Genomic DNA, 26969 nt, shown 5'->3' with positions numbered 1-26969 from the left:
GCCCTTTCATATTGATGTTATTAGAAACTGAGCTGTGTCCTAAAGTATTTAGCCACTTTGAAGTAAATAAGTAATTAGTTAGATGACTGGGACAATATCCTAGATGGAGTCTGGAGTTAACCGGGTCTGCTCAAGTTTTTCAAGCACCACCAAGGAGGAGGCTGTGAAATGTTTGTTCTTTCATGTGTGGCCCCACTTCAAGGATTAGTGGAACATGACATCTGGGTTTGGCTCTCTTGTTTCTTAATAACTTGGGTGGATTACTAAGGAAAGAGCTAAAAAAAAAAATCTGATGAGGAAAAATTTGCCCTCATTTTTTTAATGCTTAACAAAAAAAGTCAGCAAGAAGTGATAAATTATAGAGGAAACTACTCTACATCTCCAGTGTGGCCAGAAATAGTACATGTACTGTGTTATGTGAGGAAAGATGAATGCTAATATAATAAATTTTCTTTTGTATAAGTGAAGTTTAATTAACTATGTGTTACTATTATGTAAATCCCTCAGATTTAATAATTGAAAAGGCTAGCAAAAGCTTAAGCTTTCCTGACTGAGATATCCATTGCATTCTGAGATATCCTAAACACAAAAAAATGCTGTTGTATCTACAAATAAAGACAGCAATGTCACCGAGTGAGGGTGAAGCTGTTGGCCTCTGTCTGTTAGGCTGATTTTCTCACGTGCAGAGAGAGCTCTCTGCAAATTTTACAATAGCCAAACAATCCAACATATTCAAGGCTATGAACTTTAATGTCTAGAGACTGGAATAACGTCTGGACCTCTAAACAAGCGTACTCTAACAACACAAACATTTTGAAGTTTCATATCAAACATGCAGGATTACATTCAGGAATCCATTGGGATAAGCAGTGCAATGTAGCAGAGGTAGCTCAAGACACCAGAGCCCTCTGTTCTTCTGATTCTGTTGCAGGTCTTGTGGGATGAACTACAGCTGGTCGCTTCTCCTCTATGTTTCTTCCCCTGCTACTCTGTATTCAAAAAGAGTGAGGAGGTCCCTGGCTAGCTTTCCATGTCACTGGGGCAGAAAGCCAGGTTGTGGTGGACATTACCAGAACAAGAGACAGTGTAAGTCCAGAACTGCAATTACTTTGTGAAATTTTGAAGCCTTATTCCTCTCTTTTGTGTAGCTGTATATTTACAAAGTTGAAATTAGACTCCATTCTTCCACAGTAGATAAGGAATTCAGTCTCGGTTTCCAGCTGCGAATATGAAAATGTACAGTAGGGAGATTTTTATTTGAATTATATAATAAGAAGTAAATGAATAAGCCAGGGTCAAAATTATGTCTATGAAAGCTTTAGTTTTAAAGATCTTTTCTGGATGCATTTTTGTTTAATATTAATACCAGAGATGAAATCACAGGACAGCTGTTCAGTTTTTCCCTCTCTGGGACCATACTAGTGAACAGTACACTGGTTATCTGTAGTTTTGTCTGGCGCACAAAATGGGATGGTCGCCACCTCCCACAGTCAATGCTCAAGGGCACTGTGATTGTCACCCTCTTTATACATAGCAGCTGTATAGTAATCATCGTTTCAGCAGCAATTGACCTTGCAGATATAAGGTCCTGAGGCAGTGAAATGGTTTACAATGTAGCTGCTGGAATGGCATCCAAGGAGAGAGATCTGCAGTAGTGTAGCAGCATAGAAGACTGGTAACAAAAGGACATAAAAGTTTCCAGACATTAACAATTAATGCATTATTGGCAAAGTGTGAAGAACACTGAAAGAATGAACATGTCTCCAAGCTATTTTGTAGAAAGACTCACCCTCTAAACGCTACTTAATATTGCAAGGAGGGGAATTATTTTGGCTCATACCTGATTAATGTGCAAGAACAGCAGAAACTGAGTATTTTATTAACTAAGTGCTCTGTTGGTGAAAACACAAACATGGCTAGATCAAACTGGACCCTAAATCTAGTCCATCATGGTGTTGCAACAGGTCATACATAAAGTTTCTGAGAAACCTAAGAGAAAATTCAATTATTTTGATAATTTATGAACCTGTCTGTTTGAAGTCTGTGGATTCTGCATGTGGGAATTGGACCAAAACTTCAGTCAGATCACAAGTTTATATGTGTTGGTTCTTTTTCTTGCTTTTACCCTAAATTACTGTTCCTTAAGAGTCCTGGAGGATGGAGAGCATCTGTTGATTGTTGCTGCTACAGATATACAACAGAAATATCAATAGCAATCTTCTCCTTCTTGGAAGGTTTGGGCTGACAGAACTGCTGTGGCGATCCAACATGTGTCTTCCCCCTTCAGCAGACTTAAACACTGTTATCCACCCATGTCCTGCTGCCCAGCTGCCCTGGGAGCCAGGGTGGCTCTTTGGCAGCTGGCCCAGGTAGCTCTGTACCATTTCCAGAGCTACTGGCACTGCTAGGTCCAGCAACTCTACCTTCCCCAGATTAATGATCCAGCAACCAGAGCCATGTGAGAGTCTAATCAGGTGATAAAAGGACAAGGCCATTGATTTTTGCTATTTTATTCACCACAAGCTGAAAGGCACTGCCAAAATTGGCAATCTCGTGAAGAGAGAAAGACCTTGCACCCATTAATTAATATTGGTAGATTTTCTGACACCAGCTTCTGCCTTCCTCTCTCTGTGGTTGACCCCATCATTCCTCCCAAGATGAAACCTTTGTTTTCAATGTTCTGGTGCTCAGATGGAGATGTCCTGAGAGGAGATGAGAGTTTCTCTCTTTCCCAATTCCTCTTTCATTTTTTCAACTTTTAATGTGTACAACCTGGTGTCTTAACTGTAGGCTTGTTTAATGTTTTGGGACTTTTTTTAATAATAGCTTTGATAATAACCATCGATGGGCAATAAATTTTATTGTCCAATTGTGTACTTAATTAAAAAATAATTCTACATTTTTTAATTTTCTGCCCTCTGAATTTAATAGCAAGCTCTTTCTTTTTTCTATTCTGTAGAGACACATCTAAAAGCACTGGTGCCATATTTTGAATGTTTGCATGACTACATGATGTCATACATTATTTTGAAAGCCTTTGTCAACACATCTTGGTCTTTTTTCCTTAAATAAACTTGTCCCAGACTTGTCAACCTCTCTTCACACAAATGTGGTTTCTGAATCCAACCACTCCCATCATTTATCTCTTAGCTCCCCCTATTCTCAGGCTTTTTTAAAAAGAACAGCTGGAGATGAACACCTTGTTTCAGGTGACAGTGCAATTTGTAACAGAATTTCTACATTTTCAGGCTGCTGTTCCATTCTTGTTGGTTTTAAAATTTCATTTGATTTTAATTTACTTTCTGACTACTGCAGCCTGTGGATGGCAGTGTTTTCAATGAACTCTTAGGATATTTGCAGCTTTAATTTGGACCCTGGAAAGTTGTTTTAATAATTATCCAGTGTACCTTACACTGGTCAGCACCAAGGTTCTGCCAGCCAATTATTGAAGATTTTGCAAGGAATCACAGATATCAAATAATCTCCTGGTAAGTGAGATGTTTTAGATTATTATCACTGAGTTGTAGGGAAGGTGTGAGATAAAAGGAATTAAGGCACTTGGCAATAAAGATTTCAAACACCTTCCATTTCTGATGCAGTCCTGAGTTTCCTAAACGAAAAGGGCTGGAATAGCTGCATGAGTCCCTGTCACTTCAGTGAGATCTGTTCATTGGGGAAGGAGCATAAGAATGTGAAAGCTTGAGAGACACATTGGAACTGAATGGGATTTATGTTGTCTTGGAGAAAAGCCCCTCTGTTCCAGGGACGATCATCTTTAGCCCTGCCTTAACAGGCATTGTGTCACATGGCTCCTGGACTTGGGTGTATCTCATCAGTGACTAGACGTGAGACGTGTAGTCTCATGAGACACCACTTACCAATAGATGTGAAAAAACTCAAGCAAAATCAGACCTTGAGGAATATATATCATATGGCCCCCAAAACTACCTGCTTCTCCAGTACAGAGGTGTGCTTTCTTCTTAAAAAGTGGTTAATCCAATGGCACATTGCAAGGAGAAAACAAGAAGTCTCTCTCAGATCACCTAGAAACTTTAATGTCTCAAATCACATCGAACCATAATGCCAAGCTATTCACTTCAAACACCTGACATCTCATTGTAACTAGCTGTTATACAAGCCATGATAATCCCTTCATATTTAATAGAGTTTCTGAATTTGGTACCATGCATCTGCATTGCCACCTCACATTATTTTCAAAAACAAAATTGACAAAAAAATACAGAAAGGAACACAGTTGTGACTCAGAATAATAATCTAGGTGTAAATCTGCTTTAGCAAATCACTACATTTTTTAAGATTTACAAAAGTGATATCTTTTATTATTATTTAAAACACATTAGACCAGACTGATATCTCGTGAGATGCAAATTAAAGTAAAAAATTAAGAACTATGTATAGTTGAAGGACATAACTGCATAGAAAAATTATTAGAGGAGTCACTTATGGGGAGTCTATGGACTTTTTATTGCTATACTGATTTGGTATTATGTATATCTTCAGTGAAGATGTTCTACTAACTCCCTTCATCTATAGCCATTATAAATGTTAAATGTGTTAAATATATCTGACCAATATCCTAATCTCATCAAAAATAAGGAGAAATATAAGCCCAAAGTAATTCCCCAGAGACTGGATGACATTTTTTAAAGAGAAGCAGATTAAAGGGTCTCCAGCCACCAGAAGCATCTGCAAAAAAAAAAAAAAAAACCAAAAAAAAAGCTCTGACTGTCTTTTCACATAGAAGGAGGGTATTTGCACAGTGTCCTCTCACATGTGCCATCCTGTTTGGAAGCGAGGAGCACTGCAGCTTACTAACATCTCTGACACTAATTAACATCTCTGGAAACATGAGAAATATATACTTTTCTCTTCATAATACAATGGCTTTGAAGCTCAAAATAGTTAAGTATCAAAACAGGAAGCATTGCAGAGCAAATGGCAGTGTTCAGTAAGAAAGGAAGAGACTGAAATTTTTTTAAAGGCAACAATAAACACTTAAAATACTGGGCATCACACTAATGTTCTCAATAAGGTAAATGAAGCATAGTGAGCACCCCACCTTCTCTCTAACACTGCACAGCATGCCATGGCAAAGTCAGCCATTGAAGTTGAAAAATCTGTGCTTGCTGAGAAGCAGGAAACAAGGTCCAGAAAGCTTCTGTGATGACAGATTTTTGTCTGCTGGTAGGCTAAAGGATGAGATCCTCTACTCATCAGTGTCCTTGGGCAAAGCCATTCAAGCAGTCTAAGGCCCCATTAAATATAGCATCTGCTAAATCACTGGCTGGTAGTAAGGGAAAGTTCTTTTGGCAGGGATGCTAAAATAAGTAGTGTTGCTGGAAAAGTTCCTTAAGGCAACACAAAGGAAATGGTATATTACAGAAAACGTCAGGAGATCCTGTTGAGACTCAGAGTGGAGGCTGAGCTCCACAACACATATGTCATTAGGATTGGATGGGTCCTCATATCTATTTTTAAGAGCAGACGCTCTTTTCCCCTCACTTTCTTTTTTTTTGTGGGAACAGTCCTCTCAACCCACTGGAGCAGTACAGTGTCCAGAAGCATTTTTGGTACAGGAGCAGGCTGACATCCCAGGGGCATACAACTTAAGGATGAGTGGCCTTTCTCTGATCCTTAATAAGACTGCAAGCTTTCTCTCCTTGGAGGGCATTGTGACAAAATGCCTCTCCCTATATGGGAGCTTCTTTTTAAAGAATGTATAATATCTGAGGGTTATTTTCTTCTGTCAAATTACAGCAAAATTGGGGAATGGGTGCAGAAGTTGTTGCAGAAAGGATAGATAACATGCACACAAATATAGACAATGAATGTAATTACATAAGCTTCATTTCCTAAGCAAACCAAGCTAAAAAATATTTAATTACTGAAACTTGGCCAAGAGACACATGAAGCAAAAGCTGCTGAGGTTTTGATTTTCTGTCTGGGGATTTTTTTTTTAATAGTTGTCAGTATGATTTATATGGGGCCTGGAATAGCTGTACACTTTTCAGAACAGTGTTCAGCCTGGTGCTGGAATATAAGGAGAAATAACAGTGCAGAACAATGAGGTATTTGGGAAGAAACTGAAATTTGAGCTATCCCAAAAATTCTCCCCCCAAAATATTTCACAGATAGGATCTTGTCCAAAGAGTCTTACTATTTTATAATTTGTTTTGGGTTTATTGTTTTATTTTGGTTTTTTTTTTTCTTTTCTAAATGTAAGCACCCAAATAAAATTTTTAAAAAGGGTTTCCATTAGCTGGATATACAGATAATATTTTCTTTCAGAAACATGGGCTCACATTTTGCAAGAACAAACACTTCTGACAGACCCTGACAACTGCTTTGTGAACCTGGCATCACTGCTATTTTCACTGCCTCAGGAAAGGCAGTTTGACTGCCAATCAGCCAAGGGCCAGAAAACCCTGTTTGTTTGGGACAGAGCTGCTAGGATTCCAGGGATGCAGCTTGGACCACCCTTGTAGCCATGACATTTTGGGTGATGACAGCTGCCTGATGCCCTGGAAGGATTTGAGGGAACTGTAGCCTTCAGAGGATTCAGAGCTATTGAAGGCAGATAATTGTGTTTTATGTTGATACACAGTACTGCTGATTTAAAGCTTTGTCAGGAAATGAAGCAACACAAAACTATGCACCATTGATATGTAGACTTATTCCTGACAGTACTTCATTCTGAAACACACTGAAGAACTTGATCTTGATACTTCTTGGTTAACTACAAGCAAAGCTGTTCATGAACCTAAGAGCTAAGAAATACTGCAACCCAAAGCAAACTGAAACACATGAGAGAAGTACACCTGATGTTTTTGTTCTATCGGGCAAAAGGATCAGTGAGCTGGCTTCTTCAGTCCTACCTCCACCACATCTCCTCAATTTTAGAGAATTAATGGATCATCTGAGGAGATTTAGATCATCATTAGCGTCTGGGACCAGAAAGTGTGACATTAAATTTACCCTATTGTGTACTGTAAGATACTGACATTTACAGTCACTATGGGGTTCTAGGGAGAACAGTAAAAGAACATGACTTCTCAAAATCTTTAGCAAGAATGTTTTAGCTAAGCTAAAGCAAAGATAAACATGTGCTTGAAGCAACATACCTGGACAAGAGGGTAAGGCATTGAGATACAGAGACACGTCACAGAAAGATCAATGATCCATACACATACCTCAAAAGGTGAGAAAAGGACATGTAGAATATTTGGACTGGTCTACTACACAGGTAATTTCCATCAGCAGTATCCTCAGAGCAAGTGAGACACAAATACTGAAAGAACAGGAGGAGGCAATAATCAGAGAAGCAACAACCCTGAGATGCTTGGAAAGTAAATGGTAAACCAAGACATTGATAAATGTTTCCAGAGAAGAGGAAGGCCAAATTTAGTGACTGAAAAATGAATATACTTACCAATTCATCATAACACTGTTGCTGATGTTTAAATGAAAACAGTGCAGTGCTCTCACTAATTTAATTGTGTGCGACTCTAAATATGACAGAATCAACAATGTGTCCTGTTTATCTGAAACTTCATTTTGTCAGATAATTTCTGATGAGCTGTTACTATGATCAGTGACATTACAGTTTAGCCATGATCTTTTCGGGAACTGGTTTTTCTGTAAGCATGAAACACAAAAAAGTATGTTAGCATTTGTCTTTGGTTGCTGAGCCTTGCATGCTTTGCCAATGAGGTGTAAACAGGTCCTAGGGAGCAAAAACTCAAAGCTAGCAAAATATTACAAAAAGTAGAATCCCTTTGTTGCTCTACTTTACTGAGCTATAAAAACTTCTTTTGTGAATTTTAGTTTGTGTAAATGATTATAAAGGTGTGTGAATGACAATAAATCTACATACAGCATGATAACTACATTAATAACATACTAAATACATAATAAAGTAAATAACACTCATTTCTTTGTAAATAGACTTAAAAAAACTGAATAGAAGAAATTAGTCATAAATAGTTGATTTTGATTTTACAATGTCAGTTCACATGTTAGGTTGCACTATGATGTAAAACAGAGATATTAGTCTTTCAAAAAAACCTGTATGGCCTTTTTTTACATAACAGTAACAACCCAATTTCATAAATCATTTAAAAGCTAACTCTGCTTAATCCTAGGTTTAATGAAGTTTGCTATCTATTTTCGAATTTATTCTTCAAATTGTTTTATTCTATCAAATGGCAGTACTCAAAAAAGACTGTCTTCAGTTTGGCGTGTTCTGTTGTTTTAGCTTTTACTATTCATTCCTGATGTATTATGAGAAGACCTATAAAAATTCATAGTAACCTTGTATGAAAGTCTTTAGTTCGTAACCTGGTTCCATTAATGATATGTTGGCTGAGCACAGTACATTTCTGTAGTTTTCTGTAAAGCCACAGGCTTTGCTGATGTAGCTCATGTGAAGCCCCTAATGGGTTCCATGGCAATTCAGAAAAATGTTGGTATCTAAATTTTATTTTCATGCGTCTGAAAATGTACAGTTCAGGCTAGTTACAAACCCCATGGACTGTGTAAGATGAATACCCAGCTACAATGATTTTTGTAATTGAAATTGGATAGTAAATTTCTATACATGTGTGAATAGACTGCAGAGTGTTTCTAACTTAAGAAGCTGGGCACTGATAAATAGATGGATGTCAATACTCCTGACAATGCTATTACTATTCCATTGTAACAGCTATCTTCAAGTTGTGAATACAAATATTTTCTATCCACATTTACTCTATTTTTTTTTTGCAAGAGAACACAAAGTCTTCTTGTCTGTCTTTAGAAACACAGGCTGTTCCTTGCTAGTTCTTTTTTATGTTATTTGGTACAATAAATAGCTTACTTACTTATATTTACGTGTTGATAATAGTACACATCCAATCATAATATTGTATTATTTTGTTGCTAATAGATATCGTTCTTCTAGCTGCATTCGTACTTAACATACACATGCTGTCTATTGAGTAGCAATTGGAAGACAAGGATTAAACATGCTCAGCATGATCTTTAAATATGCAAAATGTGTTTAAAAACGCAGTTTGAGATTTTAGTGTTAAAAAGTCTGTTTATGAAGTGTTCAAATAAAAACATTAGATAGATCATTTGTCAGTGAAAGGAAGAAACCTGTAAGCAAATTGTGTTCTCTCTCTTCCTCCCCACTTGCCTGGACTAAAACTCTTCACAGGTGTATTTTCTTTCATTTCCTGAGCTATTTATGGCTGCGTTGTTTACTTTACTAGAGCTCTGAGTCTCCACCGGAAACTCTGCTTGTTCATTATATGTTTTCAGATGAGCCAAAACACATTTTCTCAGCACTTTACCTAACAAAGCAATACATGAAGTAAACAATGTTTTCTTTCTCATCAGGACAGTCTTAAATTAAATCTTAGTAGTCCTACATGGAGGATACAATTAATTAATGCAACCAAATGGGTAAAGGCAGGATTATTTTATCTTGTAATATCCGGTGCAGTTGAAGCTGATTTTTATCCCATACACAAATATTTGTGTTAAAGATCTTTGATGGAATTTGCTTCATTTAACTTGCACAGCTGTCCTGCCCCTAACTTTGAGGTGGTCTACATAGTCAGTACTTAAAAAAAAAGGTATATTTAAAGTCCTCTAGAGAATGGTATTCAGCTCCCGCTGGGGTGTTTGAAGCCAGCTGGCCAGCATCTCTTGGTGTCACTGCTTTCCATCCACGTCGTAAGAAATTTCAGTACTTGCTTTAGGAGATCAATGTTATTAAGCATCTTCAATGAAAGTGCAGTTTAAATGAATGGAAGAGGAAGACTGTATGCTGGCTATAAAGAATGTCAGTAGATCAAAGAATTGCAGATTTGACAGATATTCCTTTAATAAACTGAGGTTTATGTTCTACTTTGGCTATTTTATAGCTTTGATCTCTAAATTGTCCAAAGCAAGCCCTACTAGGTTTGATTTTAAATTCTGATGGTAGAAGATTTTACTTGTTCTGGGTTATCCAAATATTTTTCATCTGCTCTATTGTAATGATGTTGGCTTCCTCTTTTTCATAATGCTGAATTAAGAGCCAAATTCTATATGGAAAACTGTGAGTGATTGACATCACCTACATCTACCTGAGATGCTACTTCAGTATGCAGTCACTAGGACTTTGCACATCTCAGCATAATTTTTGGGAAGCACCTCAAAGTTTGCTCTCAGCACATCCAGCACAAAATTCATGTTTAAATGGACATGAGAAAATTTTACATGCAGCTTGAGATTCTTCATTAGTCAGCTATAAACTGTAAAAAAAAAAGATTTTTTTCTCTTCTCACTTGAGCTCATGCAGTCAACCCAGCACAATATTTTAGGTGCTAAAACATTCATTTTTACTTGTTTTCTGCTAAAGAACTCAATGTACATTTTTAGCCTTACAATGATGAGGCTGATCTTTCAGCAGTAGTACATAGCTCTTGAATTCTCAGCATCGTTCAGTCATTGTTGTGGGGCACATGTGAAAGAAAGGAGTTGTAGGTCCATGTAAGCAAAGGGTATGAGACTGCCATCTGTTTGAATCTCACTCCAAATCCTATGGAAAGCAGCAAGTGCTCAGGTGAAGCCTCCCATGTCTATTGGTGTTGCAGAAGACCTAGGGCAAAATCTTCACAGTGTTCCATTCATAGCAGAACAGGAGGTTAGTGTGAAGTATCTATTCCATTAAAAGCACAAAGAAGACTGTATAAGGCTAGGCAAGCTTTCTCTGTATGTCCTCAGTGTGGGAACAAGTTAAACCAGCATCACCAGCATTCAGTTAATTAGAATCTAAAAGGAGTGTTTGGCCTTGACTGGTGTTTTTGATAAAGAGAGTGCTGTGTTCTCGAAGCAAAAATTACTTTGAATAGTCTGCATGATAGCCTGTGTTTTTCTCTCGTGGCTGAACACAGCCACTACATGATGTGAGTATGAATGTCTGGGATCAAGGCACTGGTTTGGGACGATCCTGGGAATTCTGGTTAAAAAAAGACAAATACCAGGTGCTGTTTACAAAGGAATCCTAATAAAAGGGAGTGCTAGACAGGTTGCCGGATAAAATCCTGAAATTGAACTCTGTGTGGTGACAGTCTCATTTCTTTCAGTGCCCATATTTGCCATACCTCAGCACTCTGATCCGTGCAAGAATTCTCTTCTTGGTATAAGATACATATCCAATAAGCTAGGAGTGAGATCAGCCCATTTACTGTTAATGATATTAGAAATGGGGATGGAATGTGGCTAAATCAGAGGAATCAGAACGTTTATCAGATTCCAATTACCAGTGGATTAATTTGTGAAAGAATCTGCTGGCCAGAACAATGCAAGCAGATAGGCAAGAGCAACTGTTGCACATGAGGCTTCTGAAAATTGCCTTCTAAATAAAAGTGTTAGCAATCAGTAAAAATAGGTATATAAATAAAAATGCACAGTGAAACATTAATACAGGCTATAAGACAATTTTTTTTTGTTTAGTTTTGGTGAGTTTTTTTCAGAAAAGGTGAAGGCATTTGCAAAACAATAGAGGAGTGTAAATTATAGGGACAATACATGATAAATTCAACCAATATCCAAAACCAAATCTCTTGGTACTGCTCCCAAATGTGTCAAAATGGAAATTGTTTGGCAACCATAAGGACAAAAGTGAGCACAAAAGCATGAGCACAAAAGTGTGATGATGCAGCAGAATTGCCTTAGTTTCTTGATGTAATTTCAAGTTACTCCACCTATCCATTAGGATTTGATACTTGGAACTGGGATTATTTTTTTTTATTACTGGGGCTGTGTGTGACAAAATCTTAGCACCTCTGTGTGAGAAGTATCTGTTATATTTTAACAGAAAGTGAGTACATTGAAAAGCCACATCTCAAAATGTCTTCAAGGGAAAACTTCTCTCTTTTCAGTCCTATTCTGTTCATTCTACTCTGCCTTCTTTCCCTTCTCATTTTCACCTTTTTATTCTCTTCTGCATTTCTCTGGGCCAAAATTTTATTTTGTCTATGAGAAGCTAGAAAATTATTACCTCTTACACGGGCTGGTTCACAGACAATCCTTCTTTTGGAATTATTTCTATGACAGCAACACTTCTCTTTTTCTCCTTTCTATTTGAAGGCCCAAAAGAAGGACTGATGTCATGTAGTTTATCAGTAAATCACATCAGGATCCTACACTTCTATCCAAAACCAGAATTAGTCTCAGGTAAAGGATAATTAAGCATTACTGTTGATGATGGTGACTGGATTCTCTAGTTCTTCATCAAACTGATGTAACAATCATATCAAAGCACATTTTCTTGGTAGAAAAACTATTTATAATGGGACATAAATCCTTTAACTTCAGGGCAGTATTAGATTCATTATTCTGCAGTCATGATAATGTTGGTTGATTTTTTTTCATAAGCTAATGTACTGTTAATAAGGTGTCAATTACTGATGCAAGCAAACAGGGCAAAGAATAATGTTTCTAATTGCTGCAGTTATCACTTAAGTGCAATTATCTACTATTGCAGAAATAAATCACTTCAAGATTCAAAGCTATCTTTACAACATTCACGTTTACCTTTTTTTTTTTAATTCTTATTATCATACCTGCCTTTTAAAATACCTCATCATTTTTCTTTTCCTGTATTTTTTTAAATCACCGAGTGAGAAAAAAGCTAGTCACCTTCAATAGTGAACAGAGAGAACCCAATATGCATTCAATTATAGTAGTGTTTTCCATAGATCTTAAGTAAACTACTAAACATCTCCATTGTCTTTCCCTATTTCTGCTTCAGTCTACCCTCAAGGCGTCCTCCTGAAAAGACATGAATTGTCTATATACGCTATTTTTTATTTTGTTTTATTTTAAACTAATTGAACCAAACCTGCTCTTTCTATCATCCAATTGTGCTTAATAAATGCATACTATCATGAAATAGAAGATAATACCAGTTTTAGTAGTAGAACTTCCAGGATCCTCCTAAATAAAGCCTTCTGAGATTAAAAGATGCAGGAATAGATCACCAAGAAACCTCTTCCTCCAAATGTTGGGAAGTTTGGATTAAAATGCAGTTCATTTGCCAACAAAGAAGCAATTATAAAGACTGCTAACAAGAAAAAGAGCCCAGGCAGATTTTGTGGAAGCATATGATTCGTGATTCAAAACATAATGTCAGAGAAAGGTGCATTTCTGGACTTCATTATCCTATTCTGACCAAGGCTGTGTTGACAGAGGTCTCCCAATTAGCCAGACGAAGAGTTAACAAGGTAGTATTCAACAAGGCAAAGTGTTTCTGAAAGTATCTGGCTGTAGGGTATAAAGGGCTGCTCATTCCCTGGCTCTAACTGGGACAGAGCTTTCTCCCTATACTGATCACCTTCACCAAAAACAATTTGAATCTACGTTGTTCCCTCCATGCTTGTGATGTAAACTCCAACCACTTACTGATGGCAAAAGCTTGTCTTTCAGATCACACTTTTCCCTGACTTCGAGTGTATATCTAACACCCCTGGAAAAGCAAAATCTTCCCAGAATCTGGCTGTGTCTTTCAAATATATACTCCCGTCACGAGCATCAGCCCCAGGCAGATAATTAACAGAACCAATCCTTTCTTGCCTGCTTCCCCCACATTTTCAGTTTTGCTGCTGCTTTTATTAACTCCTCATTGCATTCTCTGAGCGTACAAGTTTTTGCAAGGCTAAGAAGGAGAGAGGACTTTCCTACTTGCATTCCTTCTGCTACAAGCTGGGTCTACCTCTGTTATGTGTGAATACAAAGTGTGGGTAACTAGCAGTAAAATAAGCTTATTTCACTGAGTAGGGAAAAGATGTCTGAAGAGATGAAAGAAGTTAATTTTTTTTCTATGCCTCTCTGTCTTTCCATGTCTTGAATACTTTTCTAAGGAAAGCTTTTTAACTCTTGAAATGCTCTGTGTCCTTTTTTGACGTGATCCCTTTTTGGCTATCTTTCCATAGCTCTACTCACTTCCTAAAATAGACCCATTATCACAGAACAGAAAGTGAAACAAAGTTATCAAACACTGATCTAAGATGCCCAGGCCAACAACAGCATTGCGGAAATCAAGGTTAGAGGCAGTATGCACTAACAGGCATCACTGGTCATATTACAGAAGTTGGTGATTTTCCATCAGTGTTGATTCCTGTAGCAGCCATGCTTCAGTGGCACTTGACACGAAGTCTCACAGCTAAGTTATGGTTGCATATGCCTCCCATCCAGCTTGGAGATGTTTCTGGCCTTGACCATTTTTTCAGCAGTCTGGCTGAGGCTTCTGCACAAATCAATCTCCCTAGAAAGTAAAGGAGTATGAACATGAAGAATGAAGTTTAAATATTTTTAACTGCTCAGTTCCAAGTCATAGGCTGGTAATGTGACAAGATGTGGTAATGGGAGTTCAATTATTCCAAAAATAAAGGGGTAATAAACCAAAATCCAGAGAATCTCACATATTTTTTGTGACGATTTGGCTTTCTATTATAATAAGTTCACGTCCAAAACTGCAAAAAGTAGAAAAGCAAAGTTATTTAGCATGTTTGGTGGAAATAAATAGGAGTTATTACATGGATACTTTCTCCTGGGCTCTTAAAGAAATAACTAAATTTATTCTTGACCTGATTTTACAAAACCATGTAGTAACAATCTTACAGAAAAACAAATGGTCTCTAAATGGTTCTCTAAAAGTCCTTGAGATAGTATATAAAAAACTACAGCACAGCCTGGAAAATAACCATTGGACTAAAAATTAGGAGAATTTAATCAAGTAAAATTCATGGAAGGGAAAATGAAGTTGCTGACTTTGGTAGAGAATATCCTGAGTTGCAGGTTGCCAGAACTTGGATGGCTGTAACACAGAATACACATTTTGTTGTCTTCTTCCCACGACATCCCCCTTGCCATGTTACTGGCACCTGCTGGAAAATCTTCAGGACCTCCTGGAGATTTGCCCTGTTGCAGTATGAATATTCTTGCATAACCTGAAGCAACCTGACAGGGTAAACACATTTGATAGACATATGTTCAGCGTGGATGGCTTGAAGCCACAAGGCCAAGAATTTAGGGTAATTTACTGCCATTTGTCATGCTGGGAAAGTGAAAGAAAGCAGACATTTCTACAGATAACACAGTTGTGTTGAGAACTGAACAATAGAGGTTGCATTTTCTTGTGGAAATACTGAAGTCTGTGATTCTGATACTCTCTAAAATAAAACATTTAAAGGGCTAGAAACAATTGGGCTGTGTACAAGAAATAGTGAATATCACTAAAAGAAGAGCCATCATGGATAGTTCATTCTGCATGTTAAATGGATGGACATGAAATGGAAATGAATGGATATACTGTCCAAATAGATGTGTTACTATTCTATAAAATTTATTTTTCTTTTAAATTAATTGAAAAGTGAAGTCACCTGGCACTGGAGTAGAACAAAATAGCAGTTATTTAGCCGACTGAAACAACTCGTCTTGAATCCCTGGTACTTATTTCTTTTGGTATATGTTACCCAATCATTGTAAGAGGAGATGCCAGCTACTTTGAATTAAGGGACTATTGAAAGGTCATGATAGTTTCCTGAGGTCAGTTGTTTATGATTTAATGATGACGAATAATATGGAAAGTAGATACTCTGAAATTGAATCTGACCCTTCTTAGTCAAAAATATAGGAAAATTCCCGAAGGATGAGAGTCTCATGAACTTGTTCCTGACTACATGCTGCTCTTGCCAGGCTAAACAGCTATGCCTTGGATAATATGATAGCTAGCTTTCAAGAAAACTGACAGTGTAATGGATTTCTTTTGGTGAGGTGGCTATGGGATTAAAAGAAAGCAAAAAAAAAAAAAAACAGGAAGAAATTGAATTCAAGGCTAACTGGCACAATTTTTTTCTGTGAAATTTGGGAAAAAAGTGTAAAAAGTTAATTTTAGATCAATCTAGAATAAATGTATTAAAAAAGATAAAATATTTGTTACTTCCAGGATATTTGAAACATTTTTACTTGCAATGATTATGGTGAAACTTATCTGAGAAAAGGAACTCAATCTACTGCCTGTCATAAAACCTGCAAATTATCACTTGGGGCTGCAAGTTCTGCAGCAGGAACTGGTCCAACAGGACAAGAGTTTCCTTTGCTTCACATCAAGAGGCAAATCAGGAGGTAGGATTAAGACTCAGATGGTAGGGCAGCCCCCTGTGTGGTACTGATATAGCCTTGTGGGGAAAGGGGGATTCTGGCACCATCACTCGGCATGAGTGCAGGGCAGCCACAGCACATCAAGAAGGCCATCTGATGCTTCTTCCCTCCTGAACTGCAGGGGAAAGATATCAGAGTCCCCACGGATGAAGCAAATTTGAGAAGGCTACTGATGAAAAATGTAAAATTTTCCATTAGAGGGAGACATTATTCAGTCAGAAATAGAATCACAAATCATTTAGGTTGGAAAAGACCTCCAAGAACATCAAGTCCAACCAAATAAAAAAACCTCTGCCATGTCTGCTCCTAAGCCATGTCCCTAAGTGACACATCTACATACTTTCACATCTTTTAAATACCTCCAGGGATGGTGTCTCAAACGTTTCCCTGGGCAGCCTATTTCAGTGCTTGAAAACCCTTTTCATGAATAAATGTTTCCAAATGTTCAATCTAACCCTGCCATTCCCAGTGCAACTTGAGGCCGTTTTCTCTCATCTTATTGTTTGTTACCAAGAAGAAGAAATGTGATCAGAAGGCTCAATAAAATAGGAGCCAGACTCAAGAAGATTTCAGATGATGCAGGGCTAAGGTTCAGAGGCCCTGCAAAGCCTGACTTCTTCTACTGTACCACTGCATCCTCTGACATAATCTGCCAGCCAAAAAATATTAACCTTTAGGTCAATCTCACAGTCTGTCACAGAAGAATTGGCAGTGAAATCTGCTTGGCAGCAAGAGTTTTCAAGGAGAACAGTGTTTGTTACTCAGCCGGGTCCTTCATGGGTTATTTCTTTATTTACATTGATGGAAAATACACTAATGTGACATCTTGAATTAACACATAGTCATTTTGTACAGATGAGAACTAAGGGACTTGTGGCTATTTTTCTTGCCATGTTAGTGAGAAGGATAAATGAGGACATTCACACCTTACAGCAGTACCCCAGCAGGGTGGAACCTTCAACAAGATTAAGAAGACGCTCATCAAGAAAATAGCACTGTGACTAGACAAGTTGTTTTGCAATGCAAATATAAAAATTTATCAGTATCCAATGGGAAAAAAAAATTACTGCTGAGACATTTATATTAACCATCTATTGTTGTTGTTAGGTTTTTAATTTGCCTTATAATCTGCATCTACTCTATTAATTAGATGAATAAAAATTGATTGTGTTATGCATTAGAGAATAATCTAGTTTTAGCTAGCATGAGTGTGCTGTTTTCTAGATGGTTTATTATTATGTTTTGGACTGGTTGAAGATTTGTTGTTGTACTCCTATTGGAAAATGCCATTCTCTAGCAAAAAGGAAATTAAATATTGGCATGAGGATTAATTATGACCACTGAGTGCTAAGCTGATAAAGACTTTCAGAAGCTATTTCAGCTGTAGAAATCAGTTGATGACTAATTAAATACAAAGACTTTAGAAGTAACACGGTGGCATAATCACTCTACAATTCCCATGTTAATTAAAAATTTGCTTCTTTTGCACTGTATGAAGTTACTTTCAGAAGTACAGTAGCACACTCCACATTAGAACTATTGCAACTTTCAAAACAATGAGTCCTTTTCAATTGTTCATATCTTACACTGAGAGACTCCCCTTTTTTTTGTAGTCTGTTGGTTTGCAAAGCTTCTTCAGAGCCTATGTATAGCAGTACATTTCCGTTCTGTGTCTGGACCTCAAATTAGTACAGTCAAAGATCAAATGCACCTCTGAAGAGATCTGCTTCTGATGGAACCAGTAACTTTTTCCATTATCAAAAAACGGTGATTGTGAAAAATCACAGGCTTGCCAGTATTATGACTCTATTTTTGTGTGCCGTACAACTCTTACATCACCGATAAGGCATTAGATCAGAAATGCGGGTGTTCCCAAATAGCAGTGAAACAGTGAACTGATACTGTTTTGCAATACCTCCTTTTATGAAATGCAATATATTCACATACATACATATTAATTTCTAGATGGCTACCCTAAAGAGGAAATGATTTACAGATGGAGGAAAAACTCAGTGGAGGCTGCTGACCAGAAATCTTGGAGACTCTATCAGTTTGACTTTATGGGTCTCAGAAATACTTCAGAAATTGTGAAAACCTCTGCAGGTAAGAATTAAATAAATAGTAGAGCTTTTTCTGGAAAAAATATTTTAAAATATTGATTCCTTTTTTTCTTTCATTTGAATGTAAATTGATTTCAATGTGTACCAATGTTCATATTAAAATCTGTAAAGTGCAGACTTCAAAAACATTGATTTTCTCTAGATTTTTTTGATAACTTCTTCTCTACTCTAGTAGTAATGTCACAAACTGAGGAATAAATACTAAGTTGATATAGCTGTTGGTTATATACTTGAAGTTACGATATGATTTTCATTCCTCATCTAAGTTTATTTGGCCATTCATTTGCATTGAATGCATTTTCACCATAAATTAAAGAGGAAGATTTTATATACAATGGTAGGTTAGTGAAATTAGACACTTTTAATACTAGTTAACCATTCAGCCATAGGTTTAATATTTCTCTTAATATTTCAAAGGCACTCTTTATTTCTCAGTTGGTAAATGCCCTTGTTAGTGACTCTGCCAATTGACTGTAATTAAAATCTAGTCATGACTATTTTATTTCTTCAGAAATCTTGCTGTTTCCTATAATAGCACAAATATATATATATTAAAAAGAGATGTTTAAATAGAATACATTTTACTTGAACTGGATAGATTCTCATGAAATTCACACAATATCTAAAATTTATACGTGACTTTGCAGGCATCTCTGTGATTACAATTTGGTAATTCTCACAGCTGCTGAAGGAACCTGCTAGAAGTGACCTTCTGCTTAACTGGTGTTAAATTTTTGAAAACTCCAATATATTTATTTTTTTTTCAAAATGTAAGCAAAGCTAAGCTATTATTTTGGAAACACTGTGAATAATGTTAATGATAAAAAATTATAAATCTGTGAAACTACTTGCTGTTGGCTCATGGCCCACCCACTAACATCAGCAATGTATTCTCAAGATTGGATAGCAATTTTTATATGAATTTAATGAAGAGTCATTAAAGCTTTAGTGAATATTGTGAGCTGATGGTTTAGCAGAACAAAATGTTGCAAACAGCACGCACGTAGAAGTTCTGTTATGGACACAAAACTTTATAGTCTTTAAGTTTCTCAGGAATGCAAATTTCCCATAAATTAAATCAGGTTTTGGCAGATAACAGTCACGTACAAAATACCAAATCATTAAAGTGTCTGTGTACGTGATTTAACCCCAGTGGTACCTCAGCCCCCTGCAGCTGCTCACTCACTGTGGTGGGATGGGAAAGAGATTTGGAAGAGTGAGAAAAACTCGTGCTTTGAGATAAAGACAGTCTAATAGGCAACGCAAAAGCCGTGCACACAAGCAAAGCAAAACAAGGAGTTCATTCACTGCTTCCTATGGTCAGGCCACCTCAAGGACAGCCCGGCTCCCTCACAATTAGCGGTGACTTGAGAAGACAAACACCACCATTAGGAACATCCCCCCGCTTCCTCCTTTTCCCCCCAGCTTTATGTGCCAAGCATGATGCCATATGGTCTGGGATATCCCTGCAGCGAGTTGGGGTCAGCTGTTCTGGTTGTGTCCCCTCCCAGCTCCTGTCCCCTCCCAGCTCCTGTCCCCTCCCAGCTCTCTGCCTCCCCAGCCTCCTCGCTAATGGAGTGGGGTGAGGAGCAGGAGAGGTCTTGAATCTGTGCAAGTGCTGCTCAGCAATAATGCAAACATCCCTGTATTACCAACACTATTTCCAGCACAAATCCAAAACACAACCCCACACTATCTAATGTGAAGAAAAGGAAAGCTACCCCAGCCAAAACCAACCAGGAGCTCACTGGAAGGGGTGGTAGGAACAGCAGAGAAAGTCCAGCTCCTTCTGCTTTGCTTACATCAGGAGTGGTGCCATCCTGAGCCTCCACCAAGAACTGCTACATCAGGATGTAAGAAGATTTACCAAGACAGCCATATTAAGATATTGACAGTGTCTTGATAAACAGATCTATTAAACTCTTCCTTTGCCGGGACAAAACCATATTTATAGAGGTCTTATTCAAGTAAGTGAATGGCTAATGTGGAACAAGGGAAAATCTATTTCTTATGCTCTTTTTAGTACATGCCCAGTTCTTACAAGTGAGATGACACAATGTTTTTTGTATAATTGCTATTGCTTTTTCTGCTCACCTATGTTTGTGAGTGCAAAATCCAGTAGCAGTGTTGAACTGAATTTACTGGAGCCACATGATATTTCTATTGTCATAAAGGCATCACAGGGGCAGAAAGATGTTTGAAAATAGGAGTTTATTCAAATAGTGGAAAAAAAAATCATCAAAAACCCTATCAGGAGATTGTGAAAAGTAACTTATAAGAAACAATGTAAATTGTATGAGTCAAATTGTCATCAGATGTCTTTAGGTTGTAAAAATGAGTTGTTCATTTTACCAGATATCTGCAAAGGGGCTCATAGTCAACAAATACATGAGAGTTGTAGAAAATAAACCCCTGAGTTTGCACATGGACCCGAGTTTGCATAAAATAGACCATATTTTTTTACACTATATTTTAAGGTACTTTTAAGGGTAGATTTACTGAATATCAACAATGTTTACTGTCATGAGGAAACCCAGGGCCAGGACTCGAGAAAAAACAGGTACATTGAAAAATCTTGAGTCTGTCACATTCTACAGAGGAAGGAGTCCCAAAATTTGAGGGAGGGGGCAGGATACAATCCACCTAGGACTGAACAGTATGTGTCAGACAAAATTTAAGGTAATTCTGTGTCTACCTGCTGTAAGTGTCTAAGTATATGTGATCAAGTAGAATAAAGAGGCATCTGTACTATGGTACACACCTATTTACGGAATAAAAGCTTTATCCTAGAAGTATGAGAGTTAGGAAGCTGATGTTTCCTAATGTTTGGACAGTCTCTGATAAAGGCGTGGTGACAGCTGCTGCTTGCAGGTCTCACATCTCCTTTACAGCTATGCCTAGGGGGGCTACAGGTGGTCAAAAAAGAGATACCAGGTTCTCTCATGGAAGATCTGTAGCACATCTACACTCAAACTGCCTGAAGAGGGAGACTGCACTGAGGCTGCCCCTAGGATGCTAAGGGTATAAGACTTCCCTTGAATTTGTGCTGCTCTCCAGAGAGACCAGTTCCCACTGACCAGCCTCTGGGTCTGCCTGGGGCCCCTCTGAGCCAAGGGGGAACCTGTGAAGGCCCTGGCAGCCACCACCCCTTTGCAGACTGAGGACAGAAAGGAAGAGTAGAATTGTTCAGAGTGCTGCACGGGGGATCATTTGGACTAATGAGATGGAGTTAGGAAAAGGGAAGCAGGCAGGATATCAACAGTAGCTTTCTGACAAAGGCACTAAACATCATCTCTTCCTCCCAAGGGAAATTATGAAAACTGCTATTAAAAGCAGACTGGGCAAAGCATGAGTAAATGTACTTCAGGGAGCAGTCCTGCACTAATAGGAGATGGATTCAAAACCCTAACTTCTTTTTTGGCTTCTGACTTCTCACTAAATTATGTGCCATCTACATAATCTGAGAGCTGCTGTAGTGCTACCTTCCCATCTCTAGTTTGTGGATCTCTTTTTTAACTCCTCTTCAGCCATATTCTGGTTATAATAAAGAGGTCACAGTGGTCACACGGCAACACGCTGCTGCTCTTCCAGCATTTGCTTCAATCCTTTCTTGGTAGTCGATTTCACTGCAGAATGACTAGATTTACTGCTTATCAGAGTTCTGCTATTTGACAGTTTTTCAGTCTTTCCAAACCTTTCTCAGACATCTAAATAAACTTTATGCTAATCTATAACAACTTCAGCAGTACATAAGTAAGAAGCCAGCTGTCACAGAATATATTTCTGAAATAAGATGAGAAAGGTTGTCATGTGTTGTGTTGAACCAGCAATGGCTTTAAGCATTGCCACAGTGGTGAGCTTCACACCTGCAAGAAGATTAACTTTTTTTTACAATAATCTGGCAGCGAGGTGAATTCTTCATTGGCATCTGTACAAGGTGTACATTTTCTTTCCTGACATTTTTTTTTAAAATTTCATGCTAAAATACAAACAACAAAATAAGTACCCATTGCATATAGTGACTATATAGAATAAACAGCAGAAATCACTGTGATGATGCTGTGGTCATGAACCTTTGTCTGACACCCTAAGTAAGCCTTCACTGTCAGGTGATTCCAAGTAATTCACAAGTATTGAAAAATTCCCCTGTTGGCAAGGTACTCAGATACCATAGCAAGACCACTTCTCTTGCTGCATTGTCAAAAAAGGCTGACAAAGATAATTAAAGTAGAGGGAATACTAAGCCACCTGGCACTGAGCTGTGAAAAAAGGACAAACTGCATGTAAGGAGAAAGTTCTCAGATTTTAAAACTGCAAATCAGCCGATTGAAAGGTGACCCAGACAATGGGAGAGAGAGGGAGAACATCATCCTTAAAAGCATTCCGTGTGTGTTTGCAGTAAATTTCAGGTTTCTGAGTCCTAACCTTCCAAATAAACTTGAGGGGGAAACAAAAGCAAAGACAAGAAAAAAAGAGAAGGTCAACATACTCTCAAAGAATTACACAGAGGGAATGATGCTCATGTTCCTAGCTCTTCCACCAGATGAGCAAAGAACAGCTGACTTGACACAGCATATCAAAATAGTCATCTTTGCTTACTTTTTGATGTTAAATGCTCCCAGATCACTTAGCTGTAGACACAGAGAGCCCACAAGGAGTACCCACACAAGATGAGCCAGACTGACCAGTGCTAGTCCAGGGCTAGTCAGCAGTCCAGTCATTACCCTATAGGTCCATGTTTGTGGAGCAGGATCACCACTCACCCCAGCCATCAGATTGCCAAGGCAAGGTCAGGGTGGCAGCAGGCAGCTGAGCCCTCAGCTTGAGGAAAGGTTACATGAGGAGTGGTAGAGAAGGATGGTACAGAGAGCAACTGGAGCTCTGTTGGTGCTCTCACAGTCTTGACAACGAGTGGGGAAAAATGCACAAATGTCAATGTGCTGAATGTGGTTGTGTCTGCGCATATTTGTTTTTAATGATCTGATTCAGTCACACCGTCTCATGTACCAGCTAACTCATCTGAAGACATTTATTTAATGAATATTTATAAAACATTTGGGTTTTAAAGTCATTGATATTTTTAACATCCCACTGAGTCCTGATGGCATGTCAGAGAGTGCTTGTCATCTGTGCATTCTTCCCAGGACAAATATGAATTTGGGAAATTTTTTCCTTAAATGCTTAATTCATTGGGATCCAGCACACGCTACCTCAGCTGACTGTGCTGCACAGACTGACCTTAACCAGATGGTATCCTGAAGCAGATGGGTGGAGACTCAGAAAAATGAAAGCCTCATTTAAAAACAGTGTCTTATTTTCACTTACCTGGCATTGCAGGAGTTCTGCCTCTTCACCCAGGGTATCATATAATCTCAATTGCTTTGATGGTTAGGATTTGGTTTACAGCCCTCAGCAGACATTTGCTCTGGGCTCCTGTGATTTCAGACAGTGCTCCTCCTCTTCTAAATACTGTTCCCACCTCCCTTTATCCTGTCATGCCTCACTCCTAATATGAGTGCAGGAAGAAAGAAGGAGAATTTGCCCTTTTTTTTCTTAACCTGGCACAAATGGAGTGGCAGCTGGATTCCAGCATCTCAAAACCTTCTTTCCCCTGGTGCTAGACAATATTCTTCAGTGTGTTCCTATCTGTGTGTGGAAAAAGTCTGTTTAACAGACTCTATTCTTAAATATGTTACCACAGAGGCATTACTATTAATCCTAATTGGCTCGGCCTTGGCCAGCAACAGGGAGTCTGTCCTGGAGCTGGCTGGCATTGGCTCCATAGGACAGGGGAAGCTTCTAGCAATTTCCAACAGAAGCCACCCTTGTAGTCCCCCCACCCCCTCCACTACTAAAACCCAGCCACAGAAACCCACGACATGAGCAAACAATGTAGGACTTATTTTTTGACAGTAAATACCAATTTATGTGAAAACATAAAATTAGCCTCTTTATGAGAAGATTTAGCAATAATCCTTTTGTTGACAGAGTTTTATCTCTGAAACAGTATTTGGAAAAAAATATCCCATTTTAGCAGAGATAATCAACAGTATTGACTTTTGAAAGATCATCATCATGGCTAGGCTTCGTGAATGAAGATTTGAAAAGGGCTCTACCCACACTTGCTACAAGCACGCTGATGGCTAAAAAGGCCAATGCAAGACAGACAAGTCCAGTTGCAGAAGGTACAGCAGAAAGACTCCCCAGGTGATATCGATGAGACACAGTTCTTTCTGCATTGTCTTTTCTCCTCAAGAGAGATCCTGTGGGTGTTCTCAAAAGCAGCAGCAGTGTTATAGATGGTGTGTCTCCAGGCCTCATGCAAATAGGAATCTATCAGAATCCATATTTTGAAAAACTCACAACTTTTCTAGGAGAAATTTCAATTTTTAGTTTTAACAGCAATTCATGTAATAGAGTCTGATAACTTTGTCATTAACCACTCAGGTAAGAAATGTAATAAATAAATAGACCATTACGAATAGTATTTCTAGTCTGTTAAAGTGTTTTCCTATGTTGGTTGCAAGTTTGACTGACACTTATGGGAATCAAAACTTTTATATTGCCCTGCAAATCCAGCAGTTGCCCATCTTGTTATAAAAAAGCCTCACAAAGTTTCATAGTAAGACAACTTCTGAAGAGAGTGATTTATAACTTCATCAATAGCCAACTGAAGTTAATAGAACATTTCCCTGGTGCTGGCCTGGCATTAGATACTGAAATGTAGAAGCCTTAACTCTATATTTAATGTGAGTAACTCTTTAGTCACTAGAAACAAGAGAAAGCTCAGTTTAATGATATATGAGTTACATAACTGAAATGTTCTCTAAAAACACCTTCCTTTTTCTGTTCACAAGTAGTATAAAAGGTAACTAGAATAAGAGGAGCGGAGAGAATATGAATCCTCCCCATACTTTCTAAGTTCAGCAGAACTGCATATATAACTGGTTTCATTATTATGCTTTTCCTTGCAGAGACAAATGCTTAGTGTCCTTTGTATAGGTACTGCTGCAAATGGTGAGAGAGATAAGAAATTAAGTAACCGTACTTAGTGGTAAAGGCAAAAGTAGAAAAAAAAGACAGTGGAAACTTGGAGGCAGGTCTTAACCTGCATTTTTTTCTTAGGCAAAAATTTCAGTAGGAAGTGATTTTTCCCTGAAAAAAATATCCAGTTGTCCTCATTAAAGGCCCTCAAGTTGCCCTTTTTAAAGATTTTCATATTGTATGGGAAAAAAATACGGTCTTTTTCCATTATGTGTTTCTTCAGCTGATATTTATATCTGATAGTTTCATATTTTGGAAGATTTTTATGTTTCTGACTTAAAGGAGTTTTCTGAATTAATGTCCTCATTCACTCATCCAATGACAACATTGTATTTGCCACTCCTCTTTGTACATGAAGTCCTGATCTTCTGCTCCATTCTGCTGAAGTTACATCATTTTTCCATTCTAGGATAAGTCATCAGGACAGGAGGACAACAAGGTTGATTCTGTTCCCTAGTAGCCATAACCCAGACCTTGGAATTTTGACCTGAACTCTCCTCTGAGCTTGAGAGAGTGATTTAATATTTAATAGCAATATGAAGAACTAGATAACCCCTCTCATTTTTGTTCCTTACTTCTGAAGAACAGAGTTGTGAATTCTTCATAGCAACAGAGCCCTTTCTAGCAGTAATTTCTTCTCATCTGCACCTTTTCCTGCCCAGTTTAGATGACACAGTGGTAATCCAGTAGCTATTAGGGATTCATTCTGAGATTCTCAACTCCTTCACTTGCTGCAAAAAGTTTGCTGTGCCATGGCAAAATTAGGTCTGTGAGGATAATTGTGTGGTCAGACTTTGCCAAATGAGAAGGCACATTGCCATGTATATGATACCCAGGCCTGTAGAATCAAACCTTGGTCTGCTGGGCTATGTTTATAAATGTAGTAACGTGCTGTCATGGTGGCTAAAGCAGTAGGGAGAGAGGGAAGTATTTCCATAGAAAAAACACCATTACTGCAGTCAGAATGGCTTTACAAGTGTCTTCAGTACATAAAATACAAAACAAAATTGGATCAATAAGTTGTATTGACTTTTAATTACGTGCACAACGTAGACAGAATATTTTGATTCACATCGTGAAACATATCTTGAGATGTTCTGACCTGCAATGCAGATTGACAATACAATTTCTGTTATTATTATCACCATAATGGGGGTGGAAAGACACATTACATAAGAACTCTGAGCCTGTTTGCATTAATTCAGCTGAGAACACCTTTCTTGCTAGACTTGCTATTCCAGCACCTCTGGCTTTTATTCCTATTTCTCTGTCATCACATCACTATATTGGGGATTTATGGCTGGCTCAATCAAAAGTTTTATATTAATGCAAACTGTGAAGGTTTGGCCTTTGCCCTGGGTCACTACAATATTATCTAAAAGTCTTTCATAAGCGGCAATTGTACTTAATTTAAAACTCACAGCATTGCACAGGATATTTAATGTTTTATTAGCTTCTGAACCTGAAATCTTAATGAAAATTTTAAGATACAGAAAGAATGGGACAGCTATTCACATGCTGCAGAAAGTTGCTACGCGTCTTTTTAGATTTTAATTTCCCATAACCTAAGAAAAAGTGCAGCACAGACTA

At 37.9% G+C, this 26969-nt stretch overlaps 1 protein-coding gene across 3 annotated transcripts in view; it reads left to right on the top strand.

The window, feature by feature from the left end:
* GABRG3 (gamma-aminobutyric acid type A receptor subunit gamma3) overlaps nt 1–26969 on the top strand; it is a 310237-nt gene that overhangs the window by 243006 nt on the left and 40262 nt on the right. For all 3 annotated transcript variants that reach the window (XM_050334198.1, XM_050334200.1, XM_050334199.1), the window contains exon 6: nt 18181–18318. In XM_050334198.1, coding sequence (XP_050190155.1) covers nt 18181–18318 — 138 coding nt within the window. The remainder of the gene's footprint in view (nt 1–18180; nt 18319–26969) is intronic.

Source organism: Myiozetetes cayanensis, unplaced genomic scaffold (genome assembly GCF_022539395.1).
Source record: "Myiozetetes cayanensis isolate MyiCay16 unplaced genomic scaffold, myiCay2020 scf5-8, whole genome shotgun sequence".
Lineage (NCBI taxonomy): Eukaryota > Metazoa > Chordata > Aves > Passeriformes > Tyrannidae > Myiozetetes > Myiozetetes cayanensis.
The sequence above is the reverse complement of the archived record's forward strand: the minus strand, read 5'-3'. Positions and strand labels throughout refer to the sequence as shown.